The sequence below is a fragment of the Mesocricetus auratus genome, unplaced genomic scaffold (genome assembly GCF_017639785.1).
Source record: "Mesocricetus auratus isolate SY011 unplaced genomic scaffold, BCM_Maur_2.0 Super-Scaffold_100003, whole genome shotgun sequence".
NCBI lineage: Eukaryota > Metazoa > Chordata > Mammalia > Rodentia > Cricetidae > Mesocricetus > Mesocricetus auratus.
Window position 1 is genome coordinate 20,944,847 of NW_024429188.1, and position 27,056 is coordinate 20,971,902.

General features: G+C 41.7%; 1 protein-coding gene across 11 annotated transcripts in view; it reads right to left on the reverse strand.

Annotated features, from left to right (window-relative positions):
* Nucleotides 1-18,929: 18,929 nt before the first annotated feature.
* The window catches only part of Sh3kbp1 (SH3 domain containing kinase binding protein 1), a 340,190-nt gene continuing 332,063 nt past the window's right edge, over nt 18,930-27,056 (reverse strand). For all 11 annotated transcript variants that reach the window (XM_040744131.1, XM_040744124.1, XM_040744126.1 and 8 more), the window contains 2 exons: nt 22,464-22,527; nt 18,930-21,432 (listed from right to left, as the gene is read on the reverse strand). In XM_040744131.1, the coding sequence (XP_040600065.1) occupies nt 21,391-21,432; nt 22,464-22,527 (106 nt within the window). In that variant the 3' untranslated portion in view covers nt 18,930-21,390. The remainder of the gene's footprint in view (nt 21,433-22,463; nt 22,528-27,056) is intronic.

Here is a 27,056-nt window from a genome sequence, read left to right on the forward strand (position 1 = left end):
GGAGCCCGAGCGTGCAGAGAGCCCGCGGCGGGCAGGTGACGACGACGTGCTCCTGGGCGGCCTCCGGCAGAGGGAAGCTCGGGGCTGCCTTGCCCCGTGCGCCCTTTGAAAGCCCGCGAGAAAGAGGCGGGGGCTCGGACGTCAGGACCGTGGTGGGGGCGGTTGGAGAGCCACGGGGCAGGAACAGGAAGCGCGCCCCCTGCCGGCTCCCCCGCTCAGGGCCCCCAGCCTGGACACTGGCCGAGCCAGGGACTACAGGGGTTATCTGGTTTCTTGGGTTCCCCCTTCAACTTTCCCTCTAATTGCTGTTAGAAGCTGGTTTCCCAGCTTCCTTCCTTCGTTCCCTCTTCCTTACTTTCTCCCCTCCTCTCTCTTCCTTTCCCCTCTTTCTTTCCTTGCGTCCCTTCTTTTTCTTTTCTCCCCTCAAAACAAGTGGAAGCTTTCAACCACAGTAGACTTCCAAGGCACTAATTGAATATCGATATTCAATCCCCAACTAACAGATGTAGCTTTAACTCCGCCTCCACCTTGATGAGCAGTGTTTCATTTGACATTCGTCATTGCCAAGTACATCTTGCAGTCCTATTTGTCTTGACTTTTGTAGTGACCTTGATAAGGTATGGGGAAGGTGTAAGCAACAAACCTTGTTTGTTGAGAAAATAGCCTCTCAGAGAAGTGCACTGGTTGCCTAACCTCTGGAATACTAAGTCTTCAAATAGGTCTCCACTACATCTTCTGCACCTTCCCATTTTAGTCTTCAGTATTAAATTATATTTAAACAATAGAATGCACTACAAGTAGTCACTGGGAGGGCTGGCTGGATTTTTTTCTTAACAACAAATCTGAGATATAATTCATAAATCATCCAGAACAAAATGGCAAAAATGACTGGATAGAGTTTTGGTATAGTCCCAGTTCTGTATCCATCGCCAAATTTTAGAATACCTGGATCCTCTTCCAAGCTCCAATACCTATTAGAAATCATGTCATAGCCGGGCGGTGGTGGCGCACACCTTTAATGCCAGCACTCGGGAGGCAGAGGCAGGCAGATCTCAGTGAGTTCGAGGTCAGCCTGGTTCACAGAACAAGTTCCAGGACAGCCTCCAAAACAATACAGAGAAACCCTGTCTGGAAAAACAAACAAACAAAAAACAAAACAAACAAAAAACAAATCATGTCATCCTATCCCCTGGAATATCTAGCTCCTAGCAAACCACTAGCCCTGGTTCTAGATTGCCTGCTGGACATTTTATATACTAGATGGAATCATACAAAGTGTGAAAATGGGGTTTCATTTGCCTTGAGTATAATTCTAGCAGGAGGATTTCTGGGTTGCATGCTAACTATCTATTTAACCTTCAAAGAAATTCACTGCTTTCTAGAGTGGTTGCATCATTTCACATCCCCATCTCAGCATATGAAGGTTCCATTTCCTCCATCCCCCTCAGCAACACTTGTTATTATTACCTATCTTGTTTCATTACAGCTCCTAGTGGGTATGAAATAGTAACTCATTCTGATTTGGCTCTGCAATTCCCTGTTGGCTTTTAAAGGTGGTCAGCATCTTGTTCTATACTTCTGTGTCATTCATATAACATCTTTTGGGTTGTTATCTGTCTAGGTCGTTTGCCCACTTGTTGATTATTTGGTTTTGTGTGTGCATGGGTGCTGTTTCCGAGACACCATCCACACTATCTGATTTAGTTTTGAGACAGGGTCTCTGTCTGGCCCAGAACTCACTCCCTAATTAGGCTATACTAACTGCCCAAAGAGTCTGCCTGCTTCCATGTCACCAGTGCTATACCCCAGTTCCCACCCAAAAAACAGTAAAAATATACATAGAAATCCTTCCCTAGTCTCAGCCCTAGTAGCAATCTGGAACATTCTGAGTAGCTGCATAGTGGGCTCAGAGGAAATCCGTGAGAACACAGGTCTCCAGAAAACTTTCAACACTCTGTCCTAAGACTTCAAAAAAGTATGGTGCTATACAAGGACACGTGTGTTCTTTGCAACCTTGCAATGCATAATAGTAGTAATTTTCCTAATGTGCTTGTTCATCTGAAATTACTCCAGTGACTGGCACAGCCTTTCAAAGGGCAAAGTCACCCATTCGAAACCTCTTTGCCAGTGTCTGTTGTCTTCACGGCAATCTTCTCGAATTCCTCTCAGATCTTTCTGGGGCCTGACTGATGGAGCGAAAAGCCCGGGAGTTGGGAATTATGGCTTGAATAACATCTTTCTCTAAATACAAACCCTGCTGAGTAAAGAACCTACATTTACCCAACTAACAAGCACCTTCCCTGAAGTTGGCTCACACAACACACTATCGCATTGTCTCTTGCAATTTGCACATGTGAAGCAGGCTTCAATGTCCAATGTTCTTCCAACTCCCCATAGTACCTCCAAGGAGAAAATTGCAAAATGCTGTGTTAGTCTTTCCTGTTTAGTTGAACAGGTGTTTTTTTTTCTTACTTGTGCCTTTCCCTTCACTAAAAATCCATGTCCTGGAAACCTCTTTGTCCTATTGTTGAAGTGTCATCAAATGTTCTTCCGGATATGGAGAAAAGCTTTCCTTTTTGTACTTTGTCCCTGTAGATTTTAATGTAACCCTCTTCTATCTTCCCCTGGGCAGCTTTCTGAGTACTGCCCCAGGAGGTCTCCCTTTTCAGGTGATACCAGTCCCTTCCATTTGTCTAGAACATAATTTCCGGACCATTTTCCACCTTGGTGATTTTCCTTTTGAACATTCCCTACTTGCTATTTTGTGTATATAAAAGACGTTTTAAAAATTAAAATGGATTTTGGGATCATTGCAAATACATGTGTAGGTATAGGAAAGCACATAGGCTAGTTTACCTTTCACTCAGTTTTCCCCAATATTAACTTGTTACACTAGTAGTGCATTATCACAACCAGGAGATTTACATTGCTGTAACAAAGATAGAAAAAAGAACTCCGTCACAAGGATGTATCCTGTTGCCCTTTGGCAGCCACAACCATCTCAGGCCTCATCACCCCCAACCACTAACCACTGGGAAGCACTAATCAGTTCTCCATTTTTACAATTTTGTCATTTCAGGAGTGTTATATAAGCTAATCATTATGACACATATTTTCCAGGCCTCGGGAGGTACAGGCAAGTAGATCAAACGTTCAAGATAATCCTCAACAAATAGTGAGTCTGCTGTCAACCTGGGCTACATGAGACCCTCCCTGTCTTTTAAAAAATGTTATTTAAAGGGAATCATACAGTGTGAACCTTATGGATTATTTTCCATTCAACCTTGGGATTCAACTAAGTTGTTCAATGAATCAGTAGTCCTTTTATATTGTATACATACACCACCCATTCTTTAAACCAGATTCCATTTGAAGGACATAAGGATTGTTTCCAATGTGGAGCTATTATAAAGAAAGCTACTGGGAACATTCATTCATGGGTCTTTCTATGAGCATGAGTTTTAATTTTTTTAGATAAATGTCCAGGAATACAAATTCTAGGTCATAGATAGGTGTGTGTGTGTGTGTGTGTGTGTGTGTGTGTGTGTGTGTGTTGTTGGTGGTGGTGGTGGTGGTGGTTTTCAGAACTCCATAGTTGTCTTCTGACAGCTATTTTACTTTACAGTTCCACTTATAATATTTACATAATACAGTTTTTCATAGCTTCAACAGCATTTAGTATTCTTATGCTTTTAGAGCCATTATGATAAGTCTATGATGATACATCAATGTGGGTTTTTTCATGATTTTTTATTTTACAATTTTTCAAATTGTGATTAAAATCTAATTACATAATTCCCCCTTCTATTTATTCCCTTCAACTCCTCACATGCTTCCAACGCCCTCTCAAGTTGATAACCTATTTTCTTTTATTATTATTGTTATGCACATATATGTATACAAATGCATAAATATATAAATACACCCTGCTGAGTTTATTTGGTATTGTTTATGTGTATATAATTTCAGGGCTGATCATTTTGTATTGGATAACCAATTAGGAGTTCATCCCTGAGGAAGACCAACTCTCCATCTCTCAGTAGTCAGTATTTTATTGTAGTTCTTTGTCTAGGGGTAAGACCCTCCTGAGATTTCACCCTTCAGTTCTATTGGTATTGTCACTGTTCATGTCCTTTTTGAGGCAGCCATGTTGTTGAGGCATTATAGGTGTAGCTTCTCCTGTCATTTTGAGAAGACACAATCTCACAGCTGACTTCCTGGTCCTCTGGGTCTTATAATATTTTGCTTCCTCTAGCACATCGTTCTCTGAACCTTATGTGCAAGAACTCTTGTAGATGCATCTGTTGGGCCAGGAAACCTGTGATCAGTTGACCTCTGCATTTTTCTGTAATGGTATCTGTTTGCTGCAGAGAAGCATTTTTTGATGCTGGCTGAGAGATATCTTGTTGCAGTTTTTATTTGCACTTCCCTAATGGCTAAGGGTGCTGAGAATATTTTGGTGTACTTATTTGCCACCAGTATACCTTCTTTGGTGAAATATTAGGTTGCATTTTGCTTTTTGAGTTTTGATTTCTCTTTATATATTCAAGATCCTAGTTCTCTGATGAATATGCCATTGGCAAATCTTTTCTCCAGATTTGTAGTTTGTCTTTGCATCCTCTAATAGGGTCTATCATAAAGCCAAAGTTATTAGTCTTGATGAGGGACTGTTGTGTAGCAGTCTCCTCAGACATTGAAACATTCCGTCTCCAGGATAAACTCCTTAAGACAGAATGTAAACAACTCAAAATAGCTTCAGGGACTCCCTGAAACTGACTAGATTCACTGGGTCCCTCCATTCCAAGAGTAAACAATAACGGCCGCTTAGTGTCTCTATCAAAGGAGGAAAGTTGTAAACAAGAGTCTGATACCAGATCAGCAGTCTGGAAGAAGCAGAAAGCAGCCGAGTTGCCTGGAGGTTTGGACCAACTGAGTCATCTGGAAAGGACATTCTCCAACCTGTTCAGCAGCCTGTGCAGTATGTTCCAGGTTCCCAAATTTAATGAGTTGTCACCTGTTCTGGGGTGGGCTTTTGTGATGCAGTTGTCCTTGAGACATGTCCGCTCCTGTAAGTAACCCCCTTACCTATATTTCTGTGTGTATAAAACTCATTGGTTCACCAAGTTGGACTATGATGGTATCAAGACTTTTATCTGTTGTGGACCCCTATTTGAGGTGAGTAGTACTGTGTGTATGTATGTTGTTTTTGTTGCTGTGTATGTATGTTGTCTTACCAGGAAGTTTTGCCACGCAACAATTTGGCACCCAAATAGGCACCTGACAGAACCAAAGATGAGTTTGAGAGGAATGAGTGCGTGGTCTTGGCTATGGGTAGCAAGGCATGCAACTGAGGCTGAGAAACTGAGGGGAGACTATTCATGGAAGAAATTCCCACACAGTTGTCCTTCCCTGTTTGGTGTGTGTGTTAATGTGCCTTTGTGCTGTGACAGAGGTTGCATGGTTATTGCTATGCGTAGGGAGATGTGCAACTAAGGCTGAGTCATCAGGATTAAGAGTGCCTGTGGACGTCCGAACCTGGAAGTGCACCAGTCCTGAGACTGTTGCATACCCCTAGCCACTCTCCTTATGCTGCCCTTTAAGGTCCCTGCCTCCAGGTTGCTTGTGGTCTTTCTCCAGCTATCTGCCATGGTGGAGGGATGAAGGGCCCTAGCTAATGGGTTTAGCTCATTAAATACCCTCAATAAAAGACGCTTTGCTTTTGAAAAAAAGAGTGCCTCTGGGAGGAATCCCAGGATGGCAGTCTTTTTCTATGTGGTATGGGATGGCATGCCTGCTTGATGAGTGGGGTCCACCACATGAATATGAAAATGCCCTGAAAACAGTTAAACTTTAGAGGAAATTTTTCAGTGTTTGAGATTAATCCACAAGGGTCGAGACTGTCAGTGAGCCACAGCAGAGGTTTCCTGGCATCTGTTGTGTGTAGTGAGAAATGCATCTGGGGCTGACATGGCAGCCAAGCAGGAACTGTCTGTGTAAATTACAATGAGAAAGAGAAATGAGGCTAGCATTTCCCATGCTAGGTTCTGCTTTGGCAAATAAATTAGATTAACAAACAGATGAGAGAGGTGGGGGGAATAATAGAAGATACCCCTCAGATCCAGCCTTTAATTAAAAAAGAGAAAAATCTGTAATCCAATATGCAAATGGGGGACTTAGTATTTCTATACAAGAAACTAGGATAATAAGGAAATATTCAGCTCTTGAACAGCTAGAATTATGGAAGACTTTTCAACAAGCAAGAAAGAACCTGCTATAGCCTGGCTTGTGAGGCTGTGCACCATGAGAATAGCTGGGATCAGACTGTTCTGTGGTGCAGGCAGAAAAACTGAGTAATATAACTAGCCATCCCTCCTTAAGGCCAAGACTATATAACCTGATATGGTATGAGGGAAATCAGTCCCAGATGAAATGGCTTATCAGAATCATTAGGAACACTTGGTTATCTCCATCTTAGGTCCCTATAAATGTCCAGGATAGAGGACCACAGAAGACAGAACTAGGAAAAAGAGAGCCTGTGTTTGAACCCTAGTTCACTGGGCCAGATAGAATTATATTCTTAAATGAGGTAAAGAAAAAGTTGACCTCGCAGGGACCTCAAGCTACTGTGGAACTTTAGTGGCTTTGCTGAGCCGTTTGGTGGAACAAGGTCTTTTATAAAATGGGAAAGGCTTTGGCAGATCTTGGTAACTTAAACCACTATGTAAAGAGAGTTTGTAAAGTGAGAGAGCAACCTAGAGAAGATGAGAAAGAGGTCAGGCAGAGAAAGAGACTGGTCTGGATTACTCCAAGACAAATGTGGCAAGATTTGTGTTGAGTAATTCCTAAAGAAAATTTGTGTTGAGCATTCCTAAAAGGAAATAATTGATAAAAAAAAAAACAAATTGTGTGTTAAGAAGCTTCTGGAAGGTTTTGAAACCTGAAGATCAATCCATGATGGAACAATACAAGTGAAGACTATCAAGCCTGTCTCAGGGTTGAGTAATTATCCCCTGAGACTAAGGAGAGTACATTTTCCGCCAGCAAATGGTGATGCTAGGGGTGGAGGTGGTTTGCCTAGACAGGACCTCCCCCAACAACTAGGTTTAGTGAATGGAGAGGCAACCCTGGGATTCTTGGACCTAAGGATTCAGGAGATGAAGTAGGGGAGAGCAGGGCTATATTCCCCAGTGGCCCTGGGTAGGACTGAGCAAATTAAGGCAGGCCCACTGAATTCATAAGGTGTGGAGAAATGTAAGGAGGCTCTACGGAAGAACCCCAGGATTTGGAAACTGAGTGGCTCAGAGAGAATGACCAAAAAAATTGCAGGAAGCTAATTCAGTTAATGCCTCCTCACCATGCTTTGTACCAAACCTTAATCTGTGGAGGAAGCAACTGATAGAAATGTATGGAAGCCTTCCATACTGTATCAGACCTTGCTAATGTTTGACTTTACTTTCTGCTTAATTGTGAAGTTCTGGGGTCACCTGACACTTGCTGAGAACAGGTGACAACAGACTTTCAGAGTGCTTCACCAAGGTTATCTTTGTTATAGGATGGCGGTTCAGGATATTGCTTTATCTCTCCCATCCTCTAGAAAAGATTTTGTCATATAGGCGATATGCTAACCTCTGAGTGTTTTGCAGATTTAGAAAGTCATTGGAGAGAAATAACAGGTGTATCTGAAGTAACAAGGATGATGGGAGATCTGCACTAGGTGCAGGGCCCAGACACAACTAAAAAATCATTGGGGGTATTATGACCTGGTAAGATTCGTATAACAACTAACAATATTATTGACAAAATCCTACAACAGCCTATGACTGTAAATGTAAAGGACTACAGGTATTTCAAGGGTTCTTGGGATATTGGTAGATTTTCACACCCCATCTTGCCCAAGATGCCCATCCTCTGTATAACTTGATAAAGTGTTATATGGGATTGGGACGGATAGACTCAAGAGGCCTTTGAACAGGACAGACTAAGCAGCTGTGTGCCTTATTACCCCAGTGTTCCTTCCTGTTATAAGTCACCAGGAGTTCATAAGGCTATAGCAGGGAGCTATGACAGAAGCAGCCTGAGTAAATGATTCCAATAGGGGCTCAGTCATTGAAAGGAGCATAAACGTGGAACACAGCACTGGAGCACCAACTGTTAGAGGTGTTTAAAGCATTGCAATAGGTGGAATTCATACCTGGTTCCACCCCAGGGACTGTAAAAATGGCTCACACAGTAAAGGGCTCTAAGTTCACATCTGGTACTATAAGCCAGGACAAAAAAAGATGTGACTGGAGAGGTCATAGGACCCAACAGGGGAGTAATTTCTATCATTTTAGTAAATCTATATGATATGACTATTAAAACTGCCTTTTAAGGCTTTTGTTTATGCCATAGATCACTGTTGCTGTCAGTCTCAACTCATAATCCTAATCTTGAGAACGACTTGCTGAGGCACAATGACCTAATTCTTAACCATGTATGACATCTATAGTCCCCATATCTGCCCCCACCCGAAAGGATCAGGGATTATTGGCAAAGCCAAATGTTGTGAAGTAGTCTCCTCAGAGACTGAAACATTCCATCTCCCAAGGAAGTTCCTTAAGACAGAAGGTAAACAGCTCAAAATAGCTTCAGGAACTCCCTGAAACTGACTAGATTCACTAAGTCCCTCCCTTCCAGGAGTAAACAATAAAAGCTGCTCAGAGTCACTGGGGAGAAAAGCTGCAAAGTGTCTGAGCCCAGATCAACTGCCTGGAAGAGACTTAGACCAACTGTGCCTCTTGGAAAGGACACTCTCCAATCTGTTGAGCTGCCTGCAAGCTGTGCAGTGCACTCCAGGTTCCCAGGCTTTGTAACCCATGCTGGGGGGGGGGCTTTGATGAGGCTGCTGTGTTTGGGTCATTTCTGCTCCTGTAAGGTAACCTCTCACCTGTATTTGTGTGAGTATAAAACTCATTGCTTCACTAGGTTGGACTGGGGTGGCATCTGCATGTTAGTTTGTTGTGGGCTCACTTTCTGGGAGGAGTAGGGTGTTTGTGTTGTGTCTTCCCAAGAAAACTATTGTTACACAACAAGGGACATTTTTTCTATTAATGGATAACATATTTATCCGAATTAAATAAGTTTTTACCTAACCCTAGGACCTGAAATTTTTCTTTTAAAAATGTTCTATAGTCTTTAGTTTTACATTTAAGCCCATGGTGCATTGGAGATAATTTCTGTGTAATGTATGAGGTTCAGGCTGAAGTTCATTTATTTCTATTCTTTTTCAAATTAAAAATAGATTTTGTTTTTTGGTTTTTACGAGACAGGGTTTCTCTGTATTGTTTTGGAGGCTGTTGGTCGAGCTCGGCCTCGAACTCACAGAGATCCGCCTGCCTCTGCCTCCCGAGTGATGGGATTAAAGGCGTGCGCCACCACCGCCCGGCCTAAAAATAGATTCTTTTATACAATACATCCCCTTCACAGTTTCCCCTCCCTCCACTCCTCCTAGCTTACCTCCCACCTCTCCCCCAGATCTTTGTTTTCTTTTCAGAAAAGAGCAGGCCTTGAAGAGACAACAACCAAACATGACAAAAAACATACAGTAAGACAAGACAAAAGCATTCACATCAAAGTTGGACAAGGTAACCCAACAGGAGGGAAAGAATCCCAAGAGTAGGCAAAGGAGTGAGAGACCCATGACTCCCACAGTCAGGAGTCACACAAAACACCAAGGTAACAGCCAAAACATATAAGCAGAGGACCTGGTATAGACCCGTGCAGGCCCAGCAAGCCCATGTGAGCTCTGCTTAGTTGATTCAGTGGGCCATATTCTCCTGTGTCCAGTATCCCCTCTGTCTCTGAAAGTCTAAATGCCCATTGCAGGGTTCCCCCAATGGAGCCCTGCAATTTAGACTCTCTGCATAATGTCTGACTGTGGGTCTCGGCACCCACTCACATCTGCTGCTGGAGGAAGCCTCTCTGATGAGGACTGGATAGGGCACCAATCTGTGAGTACAGCAGAATATTATTAGGAATCAATTCATTGAGGTTTTTTTTTTTTTTTTGTAAGACCAATCATGTTTGGTTCTAACCTAGGTCTCTGGGCTATCCAGCCTGTGATTCCTGGCCATCCAGGCAGTGTCAGGGGCTCCCTCTTGTGGTGTGGGCCTCATTTGTTGGCCACTCCACGTTCTATGCCACCACTGTCCCAGAACATCTTGCAGGCAGAACAGATTGTAGGTCGAGGGTTTTGGGGCTGGGTTGGTGTTTTCTTCTCTTTGGCGTCCTGAAGTGTACCTTCTGAACCAAAGAGATTAGCACATAGGGTGAAGGCTGCATGCCAGCGGCAGCTCCACCTCTCCACATTCAATGAGTGGTATGGATGTTGTCCTCAGCAATGGAGTCCTGCTGTCAGTTTGCAGAGAGCAACCTTCTGTGCTCGCATCAACCCGGGTTGTTTGGGAATCTCCATGGGACCCCCTCAGGCAACAGATCGACCAAATGCAACCCAGTCCTACCACTGGGAGCCTGAAGTTCATTTTTATTCCCATGTATATTCGGTTGCAACAGCACCAGTTGATGAATAAGCTATCCTTCCTTTATTGTGTTGCTTTTATCCTTCGGCAAAATATCAGTTGTACATATACATATATGTAGATCAGCTTTTGTTTTTACTGCTCTACTCTATTGACCTGTGTATGTGTCTATCACTCCATAAAAACATATAGTTCCCATTATATATTTTTGTCCATCTTTGTACCCAACCTATAGCTCTTCAAAATCTGATAAAGTGGTAACTCCTGTATTTGTCTTTCTGAGATTGTTTTAGTTCTGTTAGGACCTGTGTTTTCCCATATCAGATTTTGAGAATATCTATCTACAATTTTGAAAGGAATTATGGTAAGCCTGTAGGACAGTTTGGAGAGAGATGGCATATTTGTCATGTTGGTTGAACCTTCCAAAGTGGGAACATGGTATGTATCTTCATTTACTCAGATCTTACTTGAGTTCTTTAATTAGAACTTCCCAATTTTCAGTATCCAGATCCTTTCTACAATATTTAAAATAATTGTAGATGGTATAATCATTAATGCTTAACTTCAGCTTCATATGTTCGTTGCTAATATATTGGGATGCAGCTTTTGTATTGCACAACCTTGCTGAGCTCAGTAATTAGCATAAGTGGATTTTATTTTGTTGGATTGTTGGTTGTAGACATTCCTGTAACCAGCAAATAGGGACAGTCTTATTTCCTCTTTCCAATCTGTATTATTTTTAGCTTTTATTGTCTTATTAGTGCATCTAAAGCTTGCAGTAGTATGCTGGAAAGAAGTAATGAGAGCAGGCATCTTTGCCTCATTCCACGTACTAGGTAAAAAATTAAAGTCTTTAACCCAGAGTATGATTTTAGCCATTTGTTCATTTGTTTTGATTTTTGTTTGTGTAGATGGTATTTACTGAGTTGAGGAAGTTATCTTCCCCTAGTTTCCTTTTTATTTATCATGCTGGACGATGGAATTGTTCAAGTGTTTTATGCATCAATTGATATAATCATATGAATTTTCCTCTTTAGGCTGTCCATATTTTTTCATTTTGATTTCTTCCACTAGAGATTTAACCAGTGTATATTATACAAAATAATGGGTTTCATTGTGGCATTTTCATGCATGTACATAATGTGCTCTGATCATATTCATTGCCCATTACCCTCTTTTGCACTCCCTCCAGTACTTTCTAATGCTATTTTTGAAATTAAAATATAACTCATAATTTCCCCTTTCTCTCCAACAACTCCTCTCATGTACCTCCCTCATGCTCTCAAATTCAGAGCTCCTCCCACATGTGTGTGTGTGTTTGTATTAAGTATATAGTTAGAACCTGCTCGGTTTGTATAATGTTACATATATATTATATATGAATGATTTCAGGGTTGACCATTTGGTACTGAACAGCCAGTTAAAGGGTTCATCCCTGGGGGAAGAGTACTACTTTTCTCAGCATTCCTTAGTTGCCTGTAGTTCTTTTTCTAGGGTTGGGGACCCATGATATTCCCCACTTCCACAATAGCATGCCTGTTGGTGTCGTCCTTGTTCAGGTCTTGTTAAGGCAGTCATGTGATGGGACTTCATGAGTGTAGCTTCCCTGGCATTTCTAGAAAACACAATCTCAAGCTGACATTCTGTCCCTTTGGCTCTTATACTCTTTCTGCCCCCTCTCTGAAAAGTTCCCTGAACCTTAGGTGCAGGGGTTGTGTCACAGATTGAGCAATTGGGGCTGAGATATACATGGTCACTTATCCACATTTTGATCAGTTGTGTTCTCTAATGGTCTCTGTGTTGCAAAGTAAAATTTCTTTGTTGAAGGATGAGAAATACATTTATCTGGCACAAGATGTGCCTCAAATGTTTTCTTTAAAAATTACTGTGCCTCAAATGTTTTCTTTAAAAATTACTTATCTATTTTAGAAGTTTTTATTGTTTTCTTTTAAATTACTTACCTATTTTATAAGTCTTTATTTATGTTTATATTGCACCTGCATTTATGTCTGTGCACCATGTGCATAGGAGGTCACAGGATGTTGGATCCTCAGGGTTGGAGTTACAGATGGTTGTGAGCTGACATGTGGGTGCTGGGAATCAAGCCCTGTGCCCTAGAAGAGCAGCGTGTGCTCTTAACCTCTGAACAATCTCTTCAGACTCAGGTTTATTTATTTGTATATTTAATATGTATGCATGGTTCCTACAGAGGCCAGTAAGGAACATCAGATCCCCTGCAACTGGAGTTGCAGATGGTTGTTAGCTGTCATGTGGATACTGGGAATCAATCTCAAGTCCTCTAATAGAACAGCAAATGCTCTTAACTTCTAGGCCTTTTCTCCAACCCTGCTTTTCAAGTATTGATCCAGTCTTACATTGTTGGAATACATCCTACTTGCTTGTATTGTATTATTATTTTTTTATGTATGGCTGATGTTTACTTGCTAATCCTTTATTAAGAGGTTTTGTATCTAGGTTCATAAGAAATACTGATCTGTAGTTTTAAATTTTTGTGTCTTTGCCTTGTTGTTAATTTCGAGATAGGATCTTACAAAGCCCAGGCTGGACTCAAGTAGCTGAGGTTGGCCTTCACCTCCCAGTTTATTGGATTACAGTTGTTCTCAGCTTTAAATATTTACTTTTCATTTTGAATCCAAGGCCTTTACATGATAGGCAAAGGCTCTACCACTGAACTACACCCTTAGTCTTCCACAAAGACTTTTTAAAAAAGTCTTTGTGGAAGACATAGTCATTTAAAATTCTGATACTTCCAATAATGTGCTATTTCTAAGTCTGCCACTGATCATTGCTTTGTCTTATTTGACTGCTTTGGCTTACCATATAAGTTTTTGCTGAAAGTTGGACAAGTTATATACAACGAAATATAATGACAACAATAAATAAATCTTCAGTATGGGACTTGGTGTTAATCCTGCCAGAAGATGGACTGTGTGCGTGGCTAGTATTTGTTTTCCTATGGACATTAGACATAGAGATTCCTGTAGGCCTCTTCCCCTCTTCTCTCCGTTGTGTGTGTTGGTCTCTCACTGGCAGGTGTGGGCCTTACCAATTGGCAAGACTCATTGGCCAGCAAGTCGTTGGGATTCTCTTTGTCTCCCCAGCAGTGGGATTACAGTGCATGCCATTATGCCCAGCTTTTTAGTGGATGCTAAGGATCTGAAATCATATCCTGTGTTTAAGCAGTAAGTCCTTTACCCTATGATCTGTCACCTTTGCTCCTCCTTTAGTGACCTTTTAATTTTGTCCCTTTTCTCAGCTTTGGATGCCCCCTTTCTGTTGTTTTTCAGGCAGTTTCTCCAGTTCTGCTGTTTTCCTGGAGGCCAGTTACCATGCTGGTAGAGCATGGTGGCTGGGTTCTCTAACATTTTTAGAGTGTACAGTGGGTTTGTGTCTCAGGAACAGAGCTTTCACAAGTGTTTTTACCCTTTCTACAAGAATAGATCCCCTGCCCTGCCTCAGCTTCAGTGAGTACTAACCAGTGTTTCACTCTATAAACTTGAAGCCCTTATCCCTGCAGATTATAATATACTTTTATGTAAAATGGATGGGATAGCTGAGTAGATTCTCTGCAGTTTGGCTGTAGTGGTATTTGTTCAGTCCTTACCTGATGGGGGAAGTCCTATGTATATGTCAATAAAGCACTGTTGGGCCAATAGGGAACCAAGATAGGTGGGACTAGGAGTCCAGGAGAACTCTGGGAAGGAGAAACACAGGGAGTCAAGATGTAACGCCATGGGGTAGGAAGCCCGAACTATTCTCCGGTAAGAGACATACTTAGAGTAACAATTATGGGGTAATTACTTAAGTCAGAGCTAGCCAGTAAGAAACAAGCAAGGCCAACAGCTTCATAATTAATATAGCCTCCTGTGTGTTTATTTGGGACTGATGTGGCTCTAGAACCAGGCTGGCAGGAAGGCTTCTCTCAAGAAAAAGCTTCCTTTTACACTTACCCCATGCCTTTCTATGCCTCTGCCTCCTGGACCTTAAGGGAGCAGGTCTGAGTAGATTCCTCCGTGGCTCCTGAACCAGCACAGTGAGCTTTCTGTGGTTTCCACCAGTACTCCTGACTGCAGGGAGGCTCCTGCAGGAAAGTCTGTGAATGGAGTAGAACCCCTCGCCCAGTTGCTGCCTTCAGGAGTGGCGCTCTCAGTCAAACCACACTCAGCCATCAGTAATTGGTCATATTTTCTAGCTTAGTTTTCCTGCATACTTCTAGGGCAGTGGCTCTCAACCTTCCTAAAGTTGTGGCCCTATAAAACAGTATTACTTATCATTGTTGGTTAAAATCTTAAATTGAAACTCTCTGGGAACACTCTTAGGCTCAATTAGATGTTGACAAAATCAATTTTATGTGGTAAACTCAATTACGTTTATAAATAAATATGTGTCTGTCTGATCAAGTTGCTCTTTATATATTGGCAAATATGTCTGCAACAAGCTCCACTGTTTTTGTTAAATGAGCATATTACTCAAAATGTAAACTTCTAAGAGTAGACTTAAAAATAAAACAGTTCTTCATGTTGTGATGATCTCCTAATCACAAAATTATTTTCATTGCTACTTTGTAATGGTAATTTTGCTATTGTTATGAATTGTAATGTAAATGTCTGATAGACAGAGTATCTGATATGCCATTCCTGTGGAAGGGTTTAACTCCAAAGGGGTCATGACCCACATGTTGAGAAACACTGATCTAGGTCATCTGATGGTTTCTGCCCTTGCAGCAAATGCTTGGGTACTATTCTGTGGACTTAGGTGCCTTGTTTTCACCCCACCATGATTTTCTTATTTACTTGGCTACCCCAAACCCCACTTGACTCTGAACTTCTTGATAACAGGACTAACAACCTCATGAGGTTGTACTCAACACCCATTATGGTGCCTGGCACATCATAACCACATGTTAGATGAAAGACTGTTTTATCTTCTGCTATATCTATAGAGAGAATCTTACACAGCCATTACAAATAGTTTCTGAAAAAAAGCATGGCAGAAACATATAAAGGTATATATAAAGAACCTCAATTTTCAGAGACCAAAATAATTAAAGGAAATTTCTAAATGAGGTTACATTAAACTTTTCTTCCTCTTCATATTTTTATCTCCTACTTTGGGTATAATGTTATCTTTGTAGCTAGAAAAAAGCTATTTAAGAATGGATGTTTGGCCTCCAAAACAACACAGAGAAACCTTGTCTCGTAAAAACCAAAAAAAAAAAAAAGAATGGATGTTTTTGTTCTACATTTGAGCCTACTGTACTAGTCACTGCTCTGGGTCTCTAAACCTTTTGAGAAGATAGAGATTAATTTGAATGACTCTTACCAACAGCACGTGAAGTACCCTCCACCACCATGAAACTTACCACTTTCAGTTCTAACCTGTTTGGTCTTCCTCAATATCCTATCCCATCCCATCTCCTTAGCACTAGATGCATTAAGAAAGTAGGTTGGAGCCGGGCGTTGGTGGCACACTCCATTAATCCCAGCACTCGGGAGGCAGAGGCAGGCAGATCTCTGTGAGTTCGAGGCCAGGCTGGACCGACAGCCTCTAAAACAGAGAAACCCTGTCTCGTAAAACCAAAAAAAAAAGTAGGTTGGTTTTACCTCCAGACTTGGAGGACCCATCGAGACTTCTCCCTCTCTATCTACATGCTTTCCTCATTCCAGATTCACTTTCCCTGAGGAAATCACCCTGAGAACACAAGAGAAATTTCAAAGCTCTCTCTGGGATCAAGGCAGGGGTGAAGGGTTGGCATTTCTCATATATGCTGTTGTTGATGAGCATTCAATGTCAGAGCTAGCTTCAGCTCTGGCCAGTCTTTGCTTTGCTCGAACTGAGTATAATTGTGAAGCTTGGAAAGAATAGTTTTCCTTTATTCTAAGACATCCCTATTTTTTCTAAAACAGTGTCATTTCCTTGTGTCTTTTCTGTTTGATTTCAAGATGGTTCATCAGCAAAACTGGTTTAAAAATTGGTATGATGCCTTAAGAGTTATTTTTAATTAATAGAAGTAATGAAATCTTGCATTTCTGAGGCATCTGCCCATCTAACTCCAAAGCATGCCAACAATCTCTTTTATGAAGAGCTAGGTACAATCTTTGTATTTAGGACTTCATAGTTGCATAATTTAAACTTGTTTCCATGTAAACAGAATGGACTGTTGAAGTCAACATATGCCCTGTTCTAAGTTACTCCATATTTTACAAAACTGTTTTTTTGAGGGGGGACTGTGCCTTGCCTTGAGAGATTCCACTCTGATGGTAGAAGATGACTGTGCACCTGGAGGGACTATTTGAACAGCACCATCTGTGTGGCATCACCCACATAGCAGAGACTGATAAATGACTTACTCCTGGGAGTATAAAGGGTGCCACCCTTTACATTTATTGGGGATGAATTGAGACTGTAGGGGCGCATAAACATTAGAATCACACTATGCTCAAGAACTTAAGGGAGTCACTAGACCAAGTGAAAGGTGTAACTATATAAAGGGGTGGACATCTAGCACTACAAAGGTGGTGGTTTCCACCACCTTGTCATTTGACTGTATGCATCAAGGGCCCACAGAGAGAACCCTTAACTGTCACAGGGGCTTCAGCTGGGCTCCGTCCTTGCTGTTGACACAGCCTGATTCTGCTGCCATCTTCCCATCCTGTTTGTCCATCTGGACATGCTGTCCGTCCACCTGCCAAGTCCTCTGTATGAACTTGTTCCTACTCTTCTACCCCTGTATGAACTTGTTCCTACTCTTCTACTAAACTGCGCAATTTCACTCTCAGATCTGCGACTAACAAGTCTCTCAACAGAGACTTTACATGAGCTTTCCTGCTCCTCAGGCCTCCTAACCCTCTGAAGCATCCTGCTACCCGTACACATAAATATGTTTACATATGTAATGTGTAGTCTGAGAGTTAATAATTAAGATGAATATAAGAACTTGAGTTCACCTTGTTCATGATTATCAAAGAAGGTGAAAGTATCTGGTAAAAGGCTGCCATTGAAGCCACCGTACATTGTGAATTTGTTATTTGATAAATTCTGGTACCATGGAAAACAGTTCCAGAATGATTGAAATACTACTCACTGTGCATGGTGGCTTCCAACTGTTGCATGTTTGGGGGAGATCTTGTCTAAAAGTAAATAATAAATATCCATTGCTGTGAATACCAAATTCACAAGTGAGCATACATGACTATAGCTGTTACTAAGAATGGTCTGTATTGCCGGGCGGTGGTGGCGCACGCCTTTAATCCCAGCACTCGGGAGGCAGAGGCAGGCGGATCTCTGTGAGTTTGAGGCTGGGCTGGACCGACAGCCTCCAAAACAATACAGAGAAACCCTGTCTCGTAAAAAAAAAGAAAATAAAGAATGGTTTGTGTTATTAAAAGCAAAAGACAAATGAAAACCTTTCAGGGAGTTGCACCTTCACCTTGGGTGGTCATTCAGTCCAGGAGCCACCTCAAATCTATGGCTTGGAAACAAATCCTTGTGAGCTAGGGACAGAACTTGGCATGGTAGGTGGGTATGGCTCATCTCCTTAAGGGACTTGATCTTCCTTATCAGTCTTTATATGACTGACATTTATTTCTGAATGAGAAAGGTTTCTTTGCCTAGGCCATGCCAAGCTAGGTTTAGGAACAGCATCTCTGTCAGTCAGCCAAGTTCTGAGCACCCAACCTTCCCTCTGTCAGATGTTACATTCATCCATGCTGAACACCCTGTCACTCACAAATGTGTTGTTTTGTTCCAGTTCCCATTTGTACAGAACCAAAGGGAAATGCTTTTCATCAAGCCCTCTTAGTGCAGAAACATCTTGACATTAGTTTGTACAAAAATAACTAAAGGACTAAAACCTAATCTGATGCAAAAATGACTGTGATGACCTCAGCTTATAATACAAAAGTCTTTATGGAACCTGGGGATTATTTTTATACAAACCATGGCAACTATGAGCAATGAATTATACACCCTGCAGTCTTACCATAAAGGAACTGCTTGTGAAAGGAAATAAAACCAGACCATTACTAACCACAGACAAATGTGATGATAGATACAGGATGTTCTTATTGGAGAAAATGGATCACGTACTTCAATGTGCTGCCTTGAGGGCTGTGTACAAATAAAAATGGCTTTACACAATTATTCCAATAATGATAATTTAATGGTTTTTACACTAAAAAAGAATTTATACCTAACTAGCATTTTATGCTTCAATAGCAATGTAAAATCTAACAATTTAAAAAATGGAATTCACAGGCACAGATTTTTAATGGATTACTTCGAGTCTTCTAGGACATTTCTGTCAGAGTAATCAATTTGTGTAAAATAGAGAAAAGGGGTTTGTGTTCCAAGACATCATTCCTCTTGGACCATGACAACTTTGAACAAAAATATTTTCACAAAGTTTCATTTTAATCATCTTCTTTTACAAAGCACAATACGTAAGACTTTTCTAAATACAACTTTAGAAAATGAAGCAAAAAAATAATCTCCATAGATGCCTGGCTGAGTCCATGCTGAATGCAAAGGAATTTTAATTTTCAAAAAAGTGACCATTCCAAGCTTTTCGATATTCTTGATGGGTCCATTTGGTCAAGAGTAAAGATGGTGGCTGTTTGGGCAGTGGCTCATCCAGTTCTGTGATGCACAATCTTCTTGCTGGTTCACCCAAGGGATGCTAATGAAGCTGGATATACCAGCTCATTTCTCTTTAATCACTTTCTCTCTGTCTCTCTGTCTCTGTCTCTGTGTCTGCCCCCCAAAAGCAATCCAATGCCTCTCTTATGGGAAGACATCAGCCCTCTACATTGCGTGTTACCTGCACCCACTGAGGATACTTCAATCTTTCAGTTTCATTGTTAATGATCTCACTCTGCATACACATCCTATATCATCAATTAGGTATTTTCTAACAAATGAGAAATTCAGACATCACGAATTTAGTCCTCACTGTTGTAATAGGTGGTAGGAAATCTCTGAAGGCTTCAAGTGTAATGCAGAAAGGCTTAGCACAAACTTCACACCACTTGTAGAAAGCCTTTGCTCTTGGCCCCAAGCACACTGAGACCATGGCTGCTGAAAAGGCAAATGTATTCACACATGGGAATAAAGAATGATTTCTTTACATATTCCCTTCCCCTAACTGTGTCCCCACCCATGAAGGCCAGGGCACCAGGACTCTGTAAATACATGGAGGCAAGTGATAGCCTCGAGCAGAAAGGACAAGTATGCAAGTGAGAACAAGGCATGGGGAGGGAGACAGGAAGAAAAAGAAGAGACATTTATTTGTTATACTTTCAATAATGAATAATGTGAGGCGTTTGCATCATTCCTTCTGTGTCATCAATTTTCATTCTTTGTGGTAGTGAAGACCTATTAATGTTTAGTAATTTCACTATAAAATGCAGGAAATAGACAAAGCAGCAGTTTAGAAACACATCAAACATATTTGGGGGCCATTAAGGGACCACCCTTCCACCTCTACCCCATCAACAGTCTTGCAGTACAGGATGCCCCCCATTTTCAGCTAAGGATGAGAAAACAGTTACATAGTCTAAGGCTGAACTGTTCGTGTACTATAAAGATAAAGCAGACAAGCAAACATCAGTTTCATTGGGAAAGAAAAAGCAATTCATAAGTGCAGGAAAGATCCAATAGCTACATTTCCACAAGACCCTCCTCCTGTTCTCCTGGATCTCAGAAGGGGGTTACAAGTGCGCAAGGCAAATGACACTGTGAATACAGTTTAAACAATAACACACACACACATAACCCAGTGCAGGAAATAATCCAACTCCCCCCCTGTTTTCATTTGCATTTTATTTTTATTTATTTTTGCTTTAATAATGCATATTCTGTTCACGCAACAGGTGTAAAAGGCAGGAAGCAGTTTAACTTGGCTGATGATAAAACAATCAAGCTGGAATGACATTTCTAGTTTCATGAACAACCTCAAAGTAGGAGAAACTGAAAAGTCGCAGCTGGTACCAAAGAGCAGGCCAGACTTTCCAGCTGTCTCCTCTTAGGACCTTTGGCTATGGTGAGAGAAGCTGCGAAGACAGCGGCCTCTAGTGGACAAGGATAAGTGGCTGGGTTTTTGTTGTTTTGTTTTGATTGTTGCTGTTGTATTTTGTTTTGTTTTTGTAAAATTTCTTTATTTGAAATCATGGTAGCTGCATCACAAAAGCTCCAATCAAGAGGGTGGTAGAAAGAAGGCACAGATCATTGCAAATACCAGATTTTCTCTTTCTCTTTTTGTAAATATACCATCATACGTAAGCTAAAATTTCTCTTAGTGCTGGGGTCGGCTGGCAAGGAGAGGGAAGGGTTGGACCTCAAATTGCATATGTAATAGAATCCTAAAGGGGCATACAAAGCCAGGTGGCATTCAGTCCACCTGCAGCAAGTGAGCAAGACACTTGCTTTGGACTAGGCTAGCACAAACAGTAGGGGCATCTGTGACAAAACACGATTTTTTAAAAAAATCATAAAATTATAAAGCCTGTAAACGAATAATCTGAAATTACATTTTATTAATGGAAAATATCATCAAAATAGTACTATGGACTAAACTGCCTGAGTTTTCATTTCGCAGGAGATCTCAAGGTAGAAAAGCCTTTAGCACAATTGGCTATAAATCACAGCCACTGCCAGACCCAGGACAACACCATGGGAAAGGGTCTCCTCTTGGATGGAATTTGTGTTGTGCTATCAAGACTTTTGTGCTAATTGTTAAAACAGGGACATGTTGAGGCAAACCTTTAATCTTTTGGCACAAGATGATTTTGGCTGGGGCAGAAAATTTGAGTCTCGGACTCAGGGTGAGTAATGTAACATCTCAATTATCAAGTATTCATTTTGATTGAAGAGCTTTCTTTATGTCATTCACTTCCATCTACAAAGGGGGAAAAAGCAGCAAAACACAGGCATCATGAAGTGGCTGCATTTAGAGCAACTGAAAGATAATCACACTCATCAATATAAAGAAAAGACCCAAGCTGACACTTTTAATGATGAAATGGGTAAACTGACATATGAATGAAGAATTGGTAAGAATGCCAGAAACAATGTATACCTAAAAACAGGCACTCCTGTACGGTATATGGTACCCTGACAAATAGTGTGCCTCATCGTTCCCAGGGTCATAGGCTCCAAAGTCATTCAAAAGCAGCAATGACTCTAGATTCCTGGCCAGAGGGTGGAGCAGGCAATCAAGACCATCTGAGAGTGATCCCAACGGGTAGGTGTAAGCACTCCCAACAGGAGGGTTAGCAATTCCCATTCTTTCCGAAGTAGTATGTGCCCAAACTGAATGGACAATAAAAGTCAGTCTTTGGTCATTTGGAATAATCCCTCACAAGATCTCCTCCAGTCATCAGGGCAGAGGTGAATCAGCAGCTAGAGGGGGACAGAGCTCAGATGTCACAGAAGGATTAACAAGGCCACTGGGGAGAAGTAAAGAGTTTAAATGAAACACCATTGTGGAGGTCTGTGGCTAACAACAGAGCTTCCTGTATGCCATGTCCTCACATACTTAGTATGATGAGATATCCTACCTATATCATCATCCTATAAACTGGAGGGAATATTTTACAGATGATATGTTTAAAATAAACTCCAAACTAGAAGCCCAGCTAGGAGTATGTTGATTCTTCTCTTCCTTCCCCAAGAGCTTTTGGAACTCAGGTAAGGACAGAATATAAGACTATGTGATCCTGAGACAGGATCTCACTTGGTAGCTCAGGTTGCCCATGGGACTCACTGTATAGCCCAGGCTTGTCTGGAACTTGTGATCCTCCTTCCTCAACCTCCACAATGCTGGGATTAAAAGCATGCATCATCATGCCCAACAACAATCATTTCTTTTCAACTAGAAGCCCTGAGTTTGCTTCCATTCCCAACTGAACCTAGGCCTCATGGACTCACCTGCAACCGAAGTCGGATTTTCTTTTCTTCATCCAGCTCGGACAGTAACTGCTTAATCTCACGTCTGAAAAGCAAATGCCAATGGAATCAAATCAAAGCCCAGAGTTTCTGAATGAGAGGTAAGAAAATCTAATATCCCTATGAAATCCATCTGGCCTTTTTACAAAGAAAGTATGGACCAAACATAATTTCTTCTTTTTTTAATTCCCCCAGGGTGTGTGTGTGTGTGTGTGTGTGTGTGTGTGTGTGTGTGTGTGTGTGTGTACATGTGCAGTTGCATGTGTGCAGGATGGGGGCAGGGAACATGCATTCTACATTGTGCAGAGGTCAGAGAACAACGTTTGTGGAGCTAGTTTTCTTTTCTCTTTCCACTTGCATTGTTGGGTAGCATGCTGGTTAAGTTTTTGCAAGTCTGACACAAGCCAGGGACATCTGCAAAGAAAGAACTTCAATTGAGAAAATGCCACCACTAGATTGGTCTCTAGGCAAGTCTGTGGAGTGTTTTTGATTAATGATCGATGTGGGAGAGCCCAGTCCACTGTGCATGGTGCTATTCCTGTCACATGGGTTCTGGGCTGTACAGGAAAGCAGGATGAGCAAGTTATGGGGAGCAAGCCCTTAGGCAACACTCCACCAGGGTTTCTGCTTAGTTCTGGACTCCAGGTTCCTACCTTGACTTACTATGATTATCATAAACTATAAGCCAAGTAAACCTTCCCTCCTAAGTTAGATTTTGTCATGGTCTTTATTACAGCAATAGAAAGCTAACTAAAACAGGTAGTGGCAAGCCCCTTTACCAACTGAACCATCTCACCACCCCCAAACACACTTTCTTTGTACTGTGCTGTTATTTGGGAGGGAACCACCAAACCACGTAGCCTTCAAATGTCAGGTCTGGAGATGACTTTAGCAAGCCCTTAGGCTTTATTTCTCCCAATAGGAAAGAATGGGGAAATTAAGGCATAGAATGGCGTCCTGATTTTCCCAATAACTAGACTCCAGTACCCAGGCTCATATTGTGCAATCTTGCCTCTAACTTGTCTTTTATAACCACTAGGTATTTACAGAATATTTTATTGTAGATACCTTTGTTGTTCATGTATTTTTCATGGTCGTGTGTATGTACAAGTCTTTGTGTGTGCATATAGGGGTCAGAAGTTGATAATATTAAGTGACTTCTTAAATTTCTTTCCACCCTATTGTTTGAGGTAGGGTCTCTCACTCGAATCCAAAGTTTTCTGATTCAGCTAGACTGGTTGGCTAGCTAGACCTGGGATCCTCTTGACTCTGCCTTCCCAGTGCTGGGATGTTTTATACATGGATGCGTGAGACCTGAACTCATGTTTGTATGGTAAGTGCTTTCTTACTGAGCCATGTCCCTAGACCCACTGCGGATATTTTTACCACTCCATATGTACTTCAATTTTCTATAGAATTTATCTTAATAATGTCACTGATATATTCTCACAACATTCTACAAATTGACTTTATCTTAAGATGTACTAATTGGACCTTAAATATGTGATTAACAATATAGAAATTAAGTCTGAATAAGGGCTAACATGGGGCTTGTTACAGCCTAATGCCTTTTCCATCTCGAAATAATAAAGTTGAATAAAGCTACTCAATTTTGCAAAGCTGGGACTCTGCTCTTTCACTAGTCTAAGATATGCATTCCCTTTGTTTTGAGGTATTAGACATGCATATTTGTGAAATGGAAAAAGAAGACTTCAGAAACATCACAGCAAACACCGTGGCAGTACATTTGTTCAACTCCAGATGAATATCAAATGGTCCCCCATATTTGAAACTATGTCCTAACACTGCTGTCGATACTCTGGTTATAACAAGTTATAACCTGACACAAATTAGTTATGATTCATCAGTATAGTTATTTAAACATACATTTTTAAACACATATTACACATCCATATATATATATATATACAAATATATATATATGTATGTATGTATGGAGGATGGATACCACTTAGGGCTTAGGAAAGCAGTTGACAATGAGGTCCTAAAGCTGCAGTTCAACCCCAGGAAAAATTTGGCAGGCATGGCCTTAAGTGGGCCATGGTCTAGGATGAGGAAATCAGTTGGAGAAGATGGTGTTAAGGAAGCCACTGAGACTTTAACTAATGAAAATGGGCATCTGTCTCTAAGGAGAAAGGGAGATAGGGCAGTTGGGGGAAATTCAAAGTGGGGTAGGGAGGGGAGCCTGTCTCCAAAAGCTGAGCACATTTGAGGACAGTGGGATAGACATGAATTGAATACTACAGGGAAAGTGATACCAGGGGACAAGGTAGAAGATTGCTGGGGACTCACTGATCTTGGGCAGGAAGGCCAAGCTCAGGAAGGCTATGAGAGACAGGTCTTTGATGGGAGCCTGACATCCTGAGTTACTGATTAAATAAGATGTTGGCTGGGGAAGGGAGTATTGTGGCTTTAAGGCACAGCTACCTGTGGATTCAGAGACAAAGTCAGGTCATCAATGTTGTGGGTAGCTTCCAGGCACAGCCCCCACTCCCTAGTGAGTATAAAGTTCCAAAGCCCTGGATCCAGGTAAGTCAGGTCCTAATATGGCTCTGTTCAGAAGGCTGGATGTCTTGGAACCATTGATTCATTGTCTCGGCAAAGGACAAGCATTCCTTAAATATAGATGTCCTTTGGGTACCCAAACCTATAGCTTCTAGGGCCATACAGGAACCAGGAGCTTTAAGGAAATCCCTGGGTGGCCCAGGGAAGCTTTCCAATGTCATCTAAGCAGTTCTACATACTTGAATCTCCTCCAGTCAGAAAGTGATTTGATGTAGCCCACTTTTACTGTCTATCTAGCCGGAGTGGAACAGAACCTGCTTAGACCCACACTGCTCAAAGTTAGTTCCTTGGAACCCTTATCCTAGAACTCATAGATAGACCTATGGTTACATGCATTTGCAAAACTGCATGTGCCGTCTTCTCTATCCTCCTAGTGTGTGGCACTTAGTCTTCAAAAAGTCCTTCAGAGGAGAAATTAGCCTTGTTTAACCCAACTATTCTGCAGTGTCTGACCACAAAATACTTCAGGGCCTTCCACCCTTGGAAGAGAGGCAAGTGCCAGGTGCTACCAGTCCAGAATCCTCACCCACAGGCTGCAGGGTATTGGCCACACCTCTCATCATCACCTCCAATCATCTTCTGAACCAAGGTGGCCAGGTACCCAGGGAGACAATAATCCTCCAGGCTGTTCAGTTGCCTAGGAAGCTGCATGCTATCCCCTCTGCCAAAGTTCTCTCCTCCTGGGAATTCTAGACCATTTTTCAAAATGCCCCTGAAATGTTTCCCTGAGACGTATCTCAAGAAAGATTCCTTCCAGAAAGAGCTAATTGAGCTCTAAATTAGTAGTTTGTGAGCCTCGGCTTTTTAAAGGGCTGCCTACTGCTAATCTTTCTTTACCAGCTTCCTCCCAGTCAGTGCAGCCTCCCAGGAAGGATATCCCTGGCGTAGGATATTTTACTTTTGTTCACAGGCTTTTCTTCCCATTCAAATGCTCCCCAAGGATAAGAGATGTGAAAGCATGTATGTGAGCATGCATGAGGAAATGCTCCCAAGTTTCATGATGGGGGTATCTTCCTGACAGAAAAATATTGGGTTTAAAGATTCCCTACATCTTCTTCATGTATTACAGCCCCTTGATACAAGCCAGTTGTTTTATCTGTCATCTAAATTAATAAGCTCCATTTTCCCTATAACACTAGAGGAAAAGTTAGGGGTATAGATGGGGCTACAGAGAAGCGCATAGGTTAAGTGTATATCGCTCTGCCAGAAGATGTGAGTTCAGATTCCAGTACCCATGTTGGATGCCTCAAAGCCACCCGTAACTCCAGTCATAGGGGATCAGACACCTCCAGTCTCTCTGTGGGCCCTGTACACAAGTACACAATGCTGACTCCCCCAACACACACATAACTGGAACTAAAATCAAAAGAATTTGCATATGTACTACTGTTGTTTGACTCTTGAATGTCCCCACAAAGATCCACAGGTTAAAAGCCTGACCTCCAGCCTGTGCTACTATTAGGAGGTTGTGGACTTCTAGGACTCTAGTAGAAGGCATTTATGTCACTGGGAATATATAAGCCCTATGGGGACTCCTTCCCTTGTTGTCTCTTTTTTGCTTCCCAACTGACATGAAGTGAGGAAGTCTTTCCTCATCACATGCTCTCTGCCCTGATATGCTGCCTCAGCACAAAAGCCCAACTGACATGAACTGAAACCATGAACCAAAACAATCTCTGCCTTTAATTTGCTTTTATTGTGTGTGGAGGGGTGTTTGTATGCATGTATATGTGTGTACTACGTACATGTTTGATGACCATAGAAGCCAGGAAAGGACATTAGATTCCTTGAAACTGGAGTTACAGACAGTTGTGAGATGCCATGTGGGTGCTGGGAACTGAATCCCTGGTCCTTTGTAAGAGCAGTCAGTGATCATAACCTCTGAGACGTCTTTCTGACCCTGAATCTTCCCTTCTTAAAAGTGGATTTTCTCAAATTCTGAAACAGTGATGAAAAGCTGGTGAGATAACTAAGAAGATGTTGCTGAGC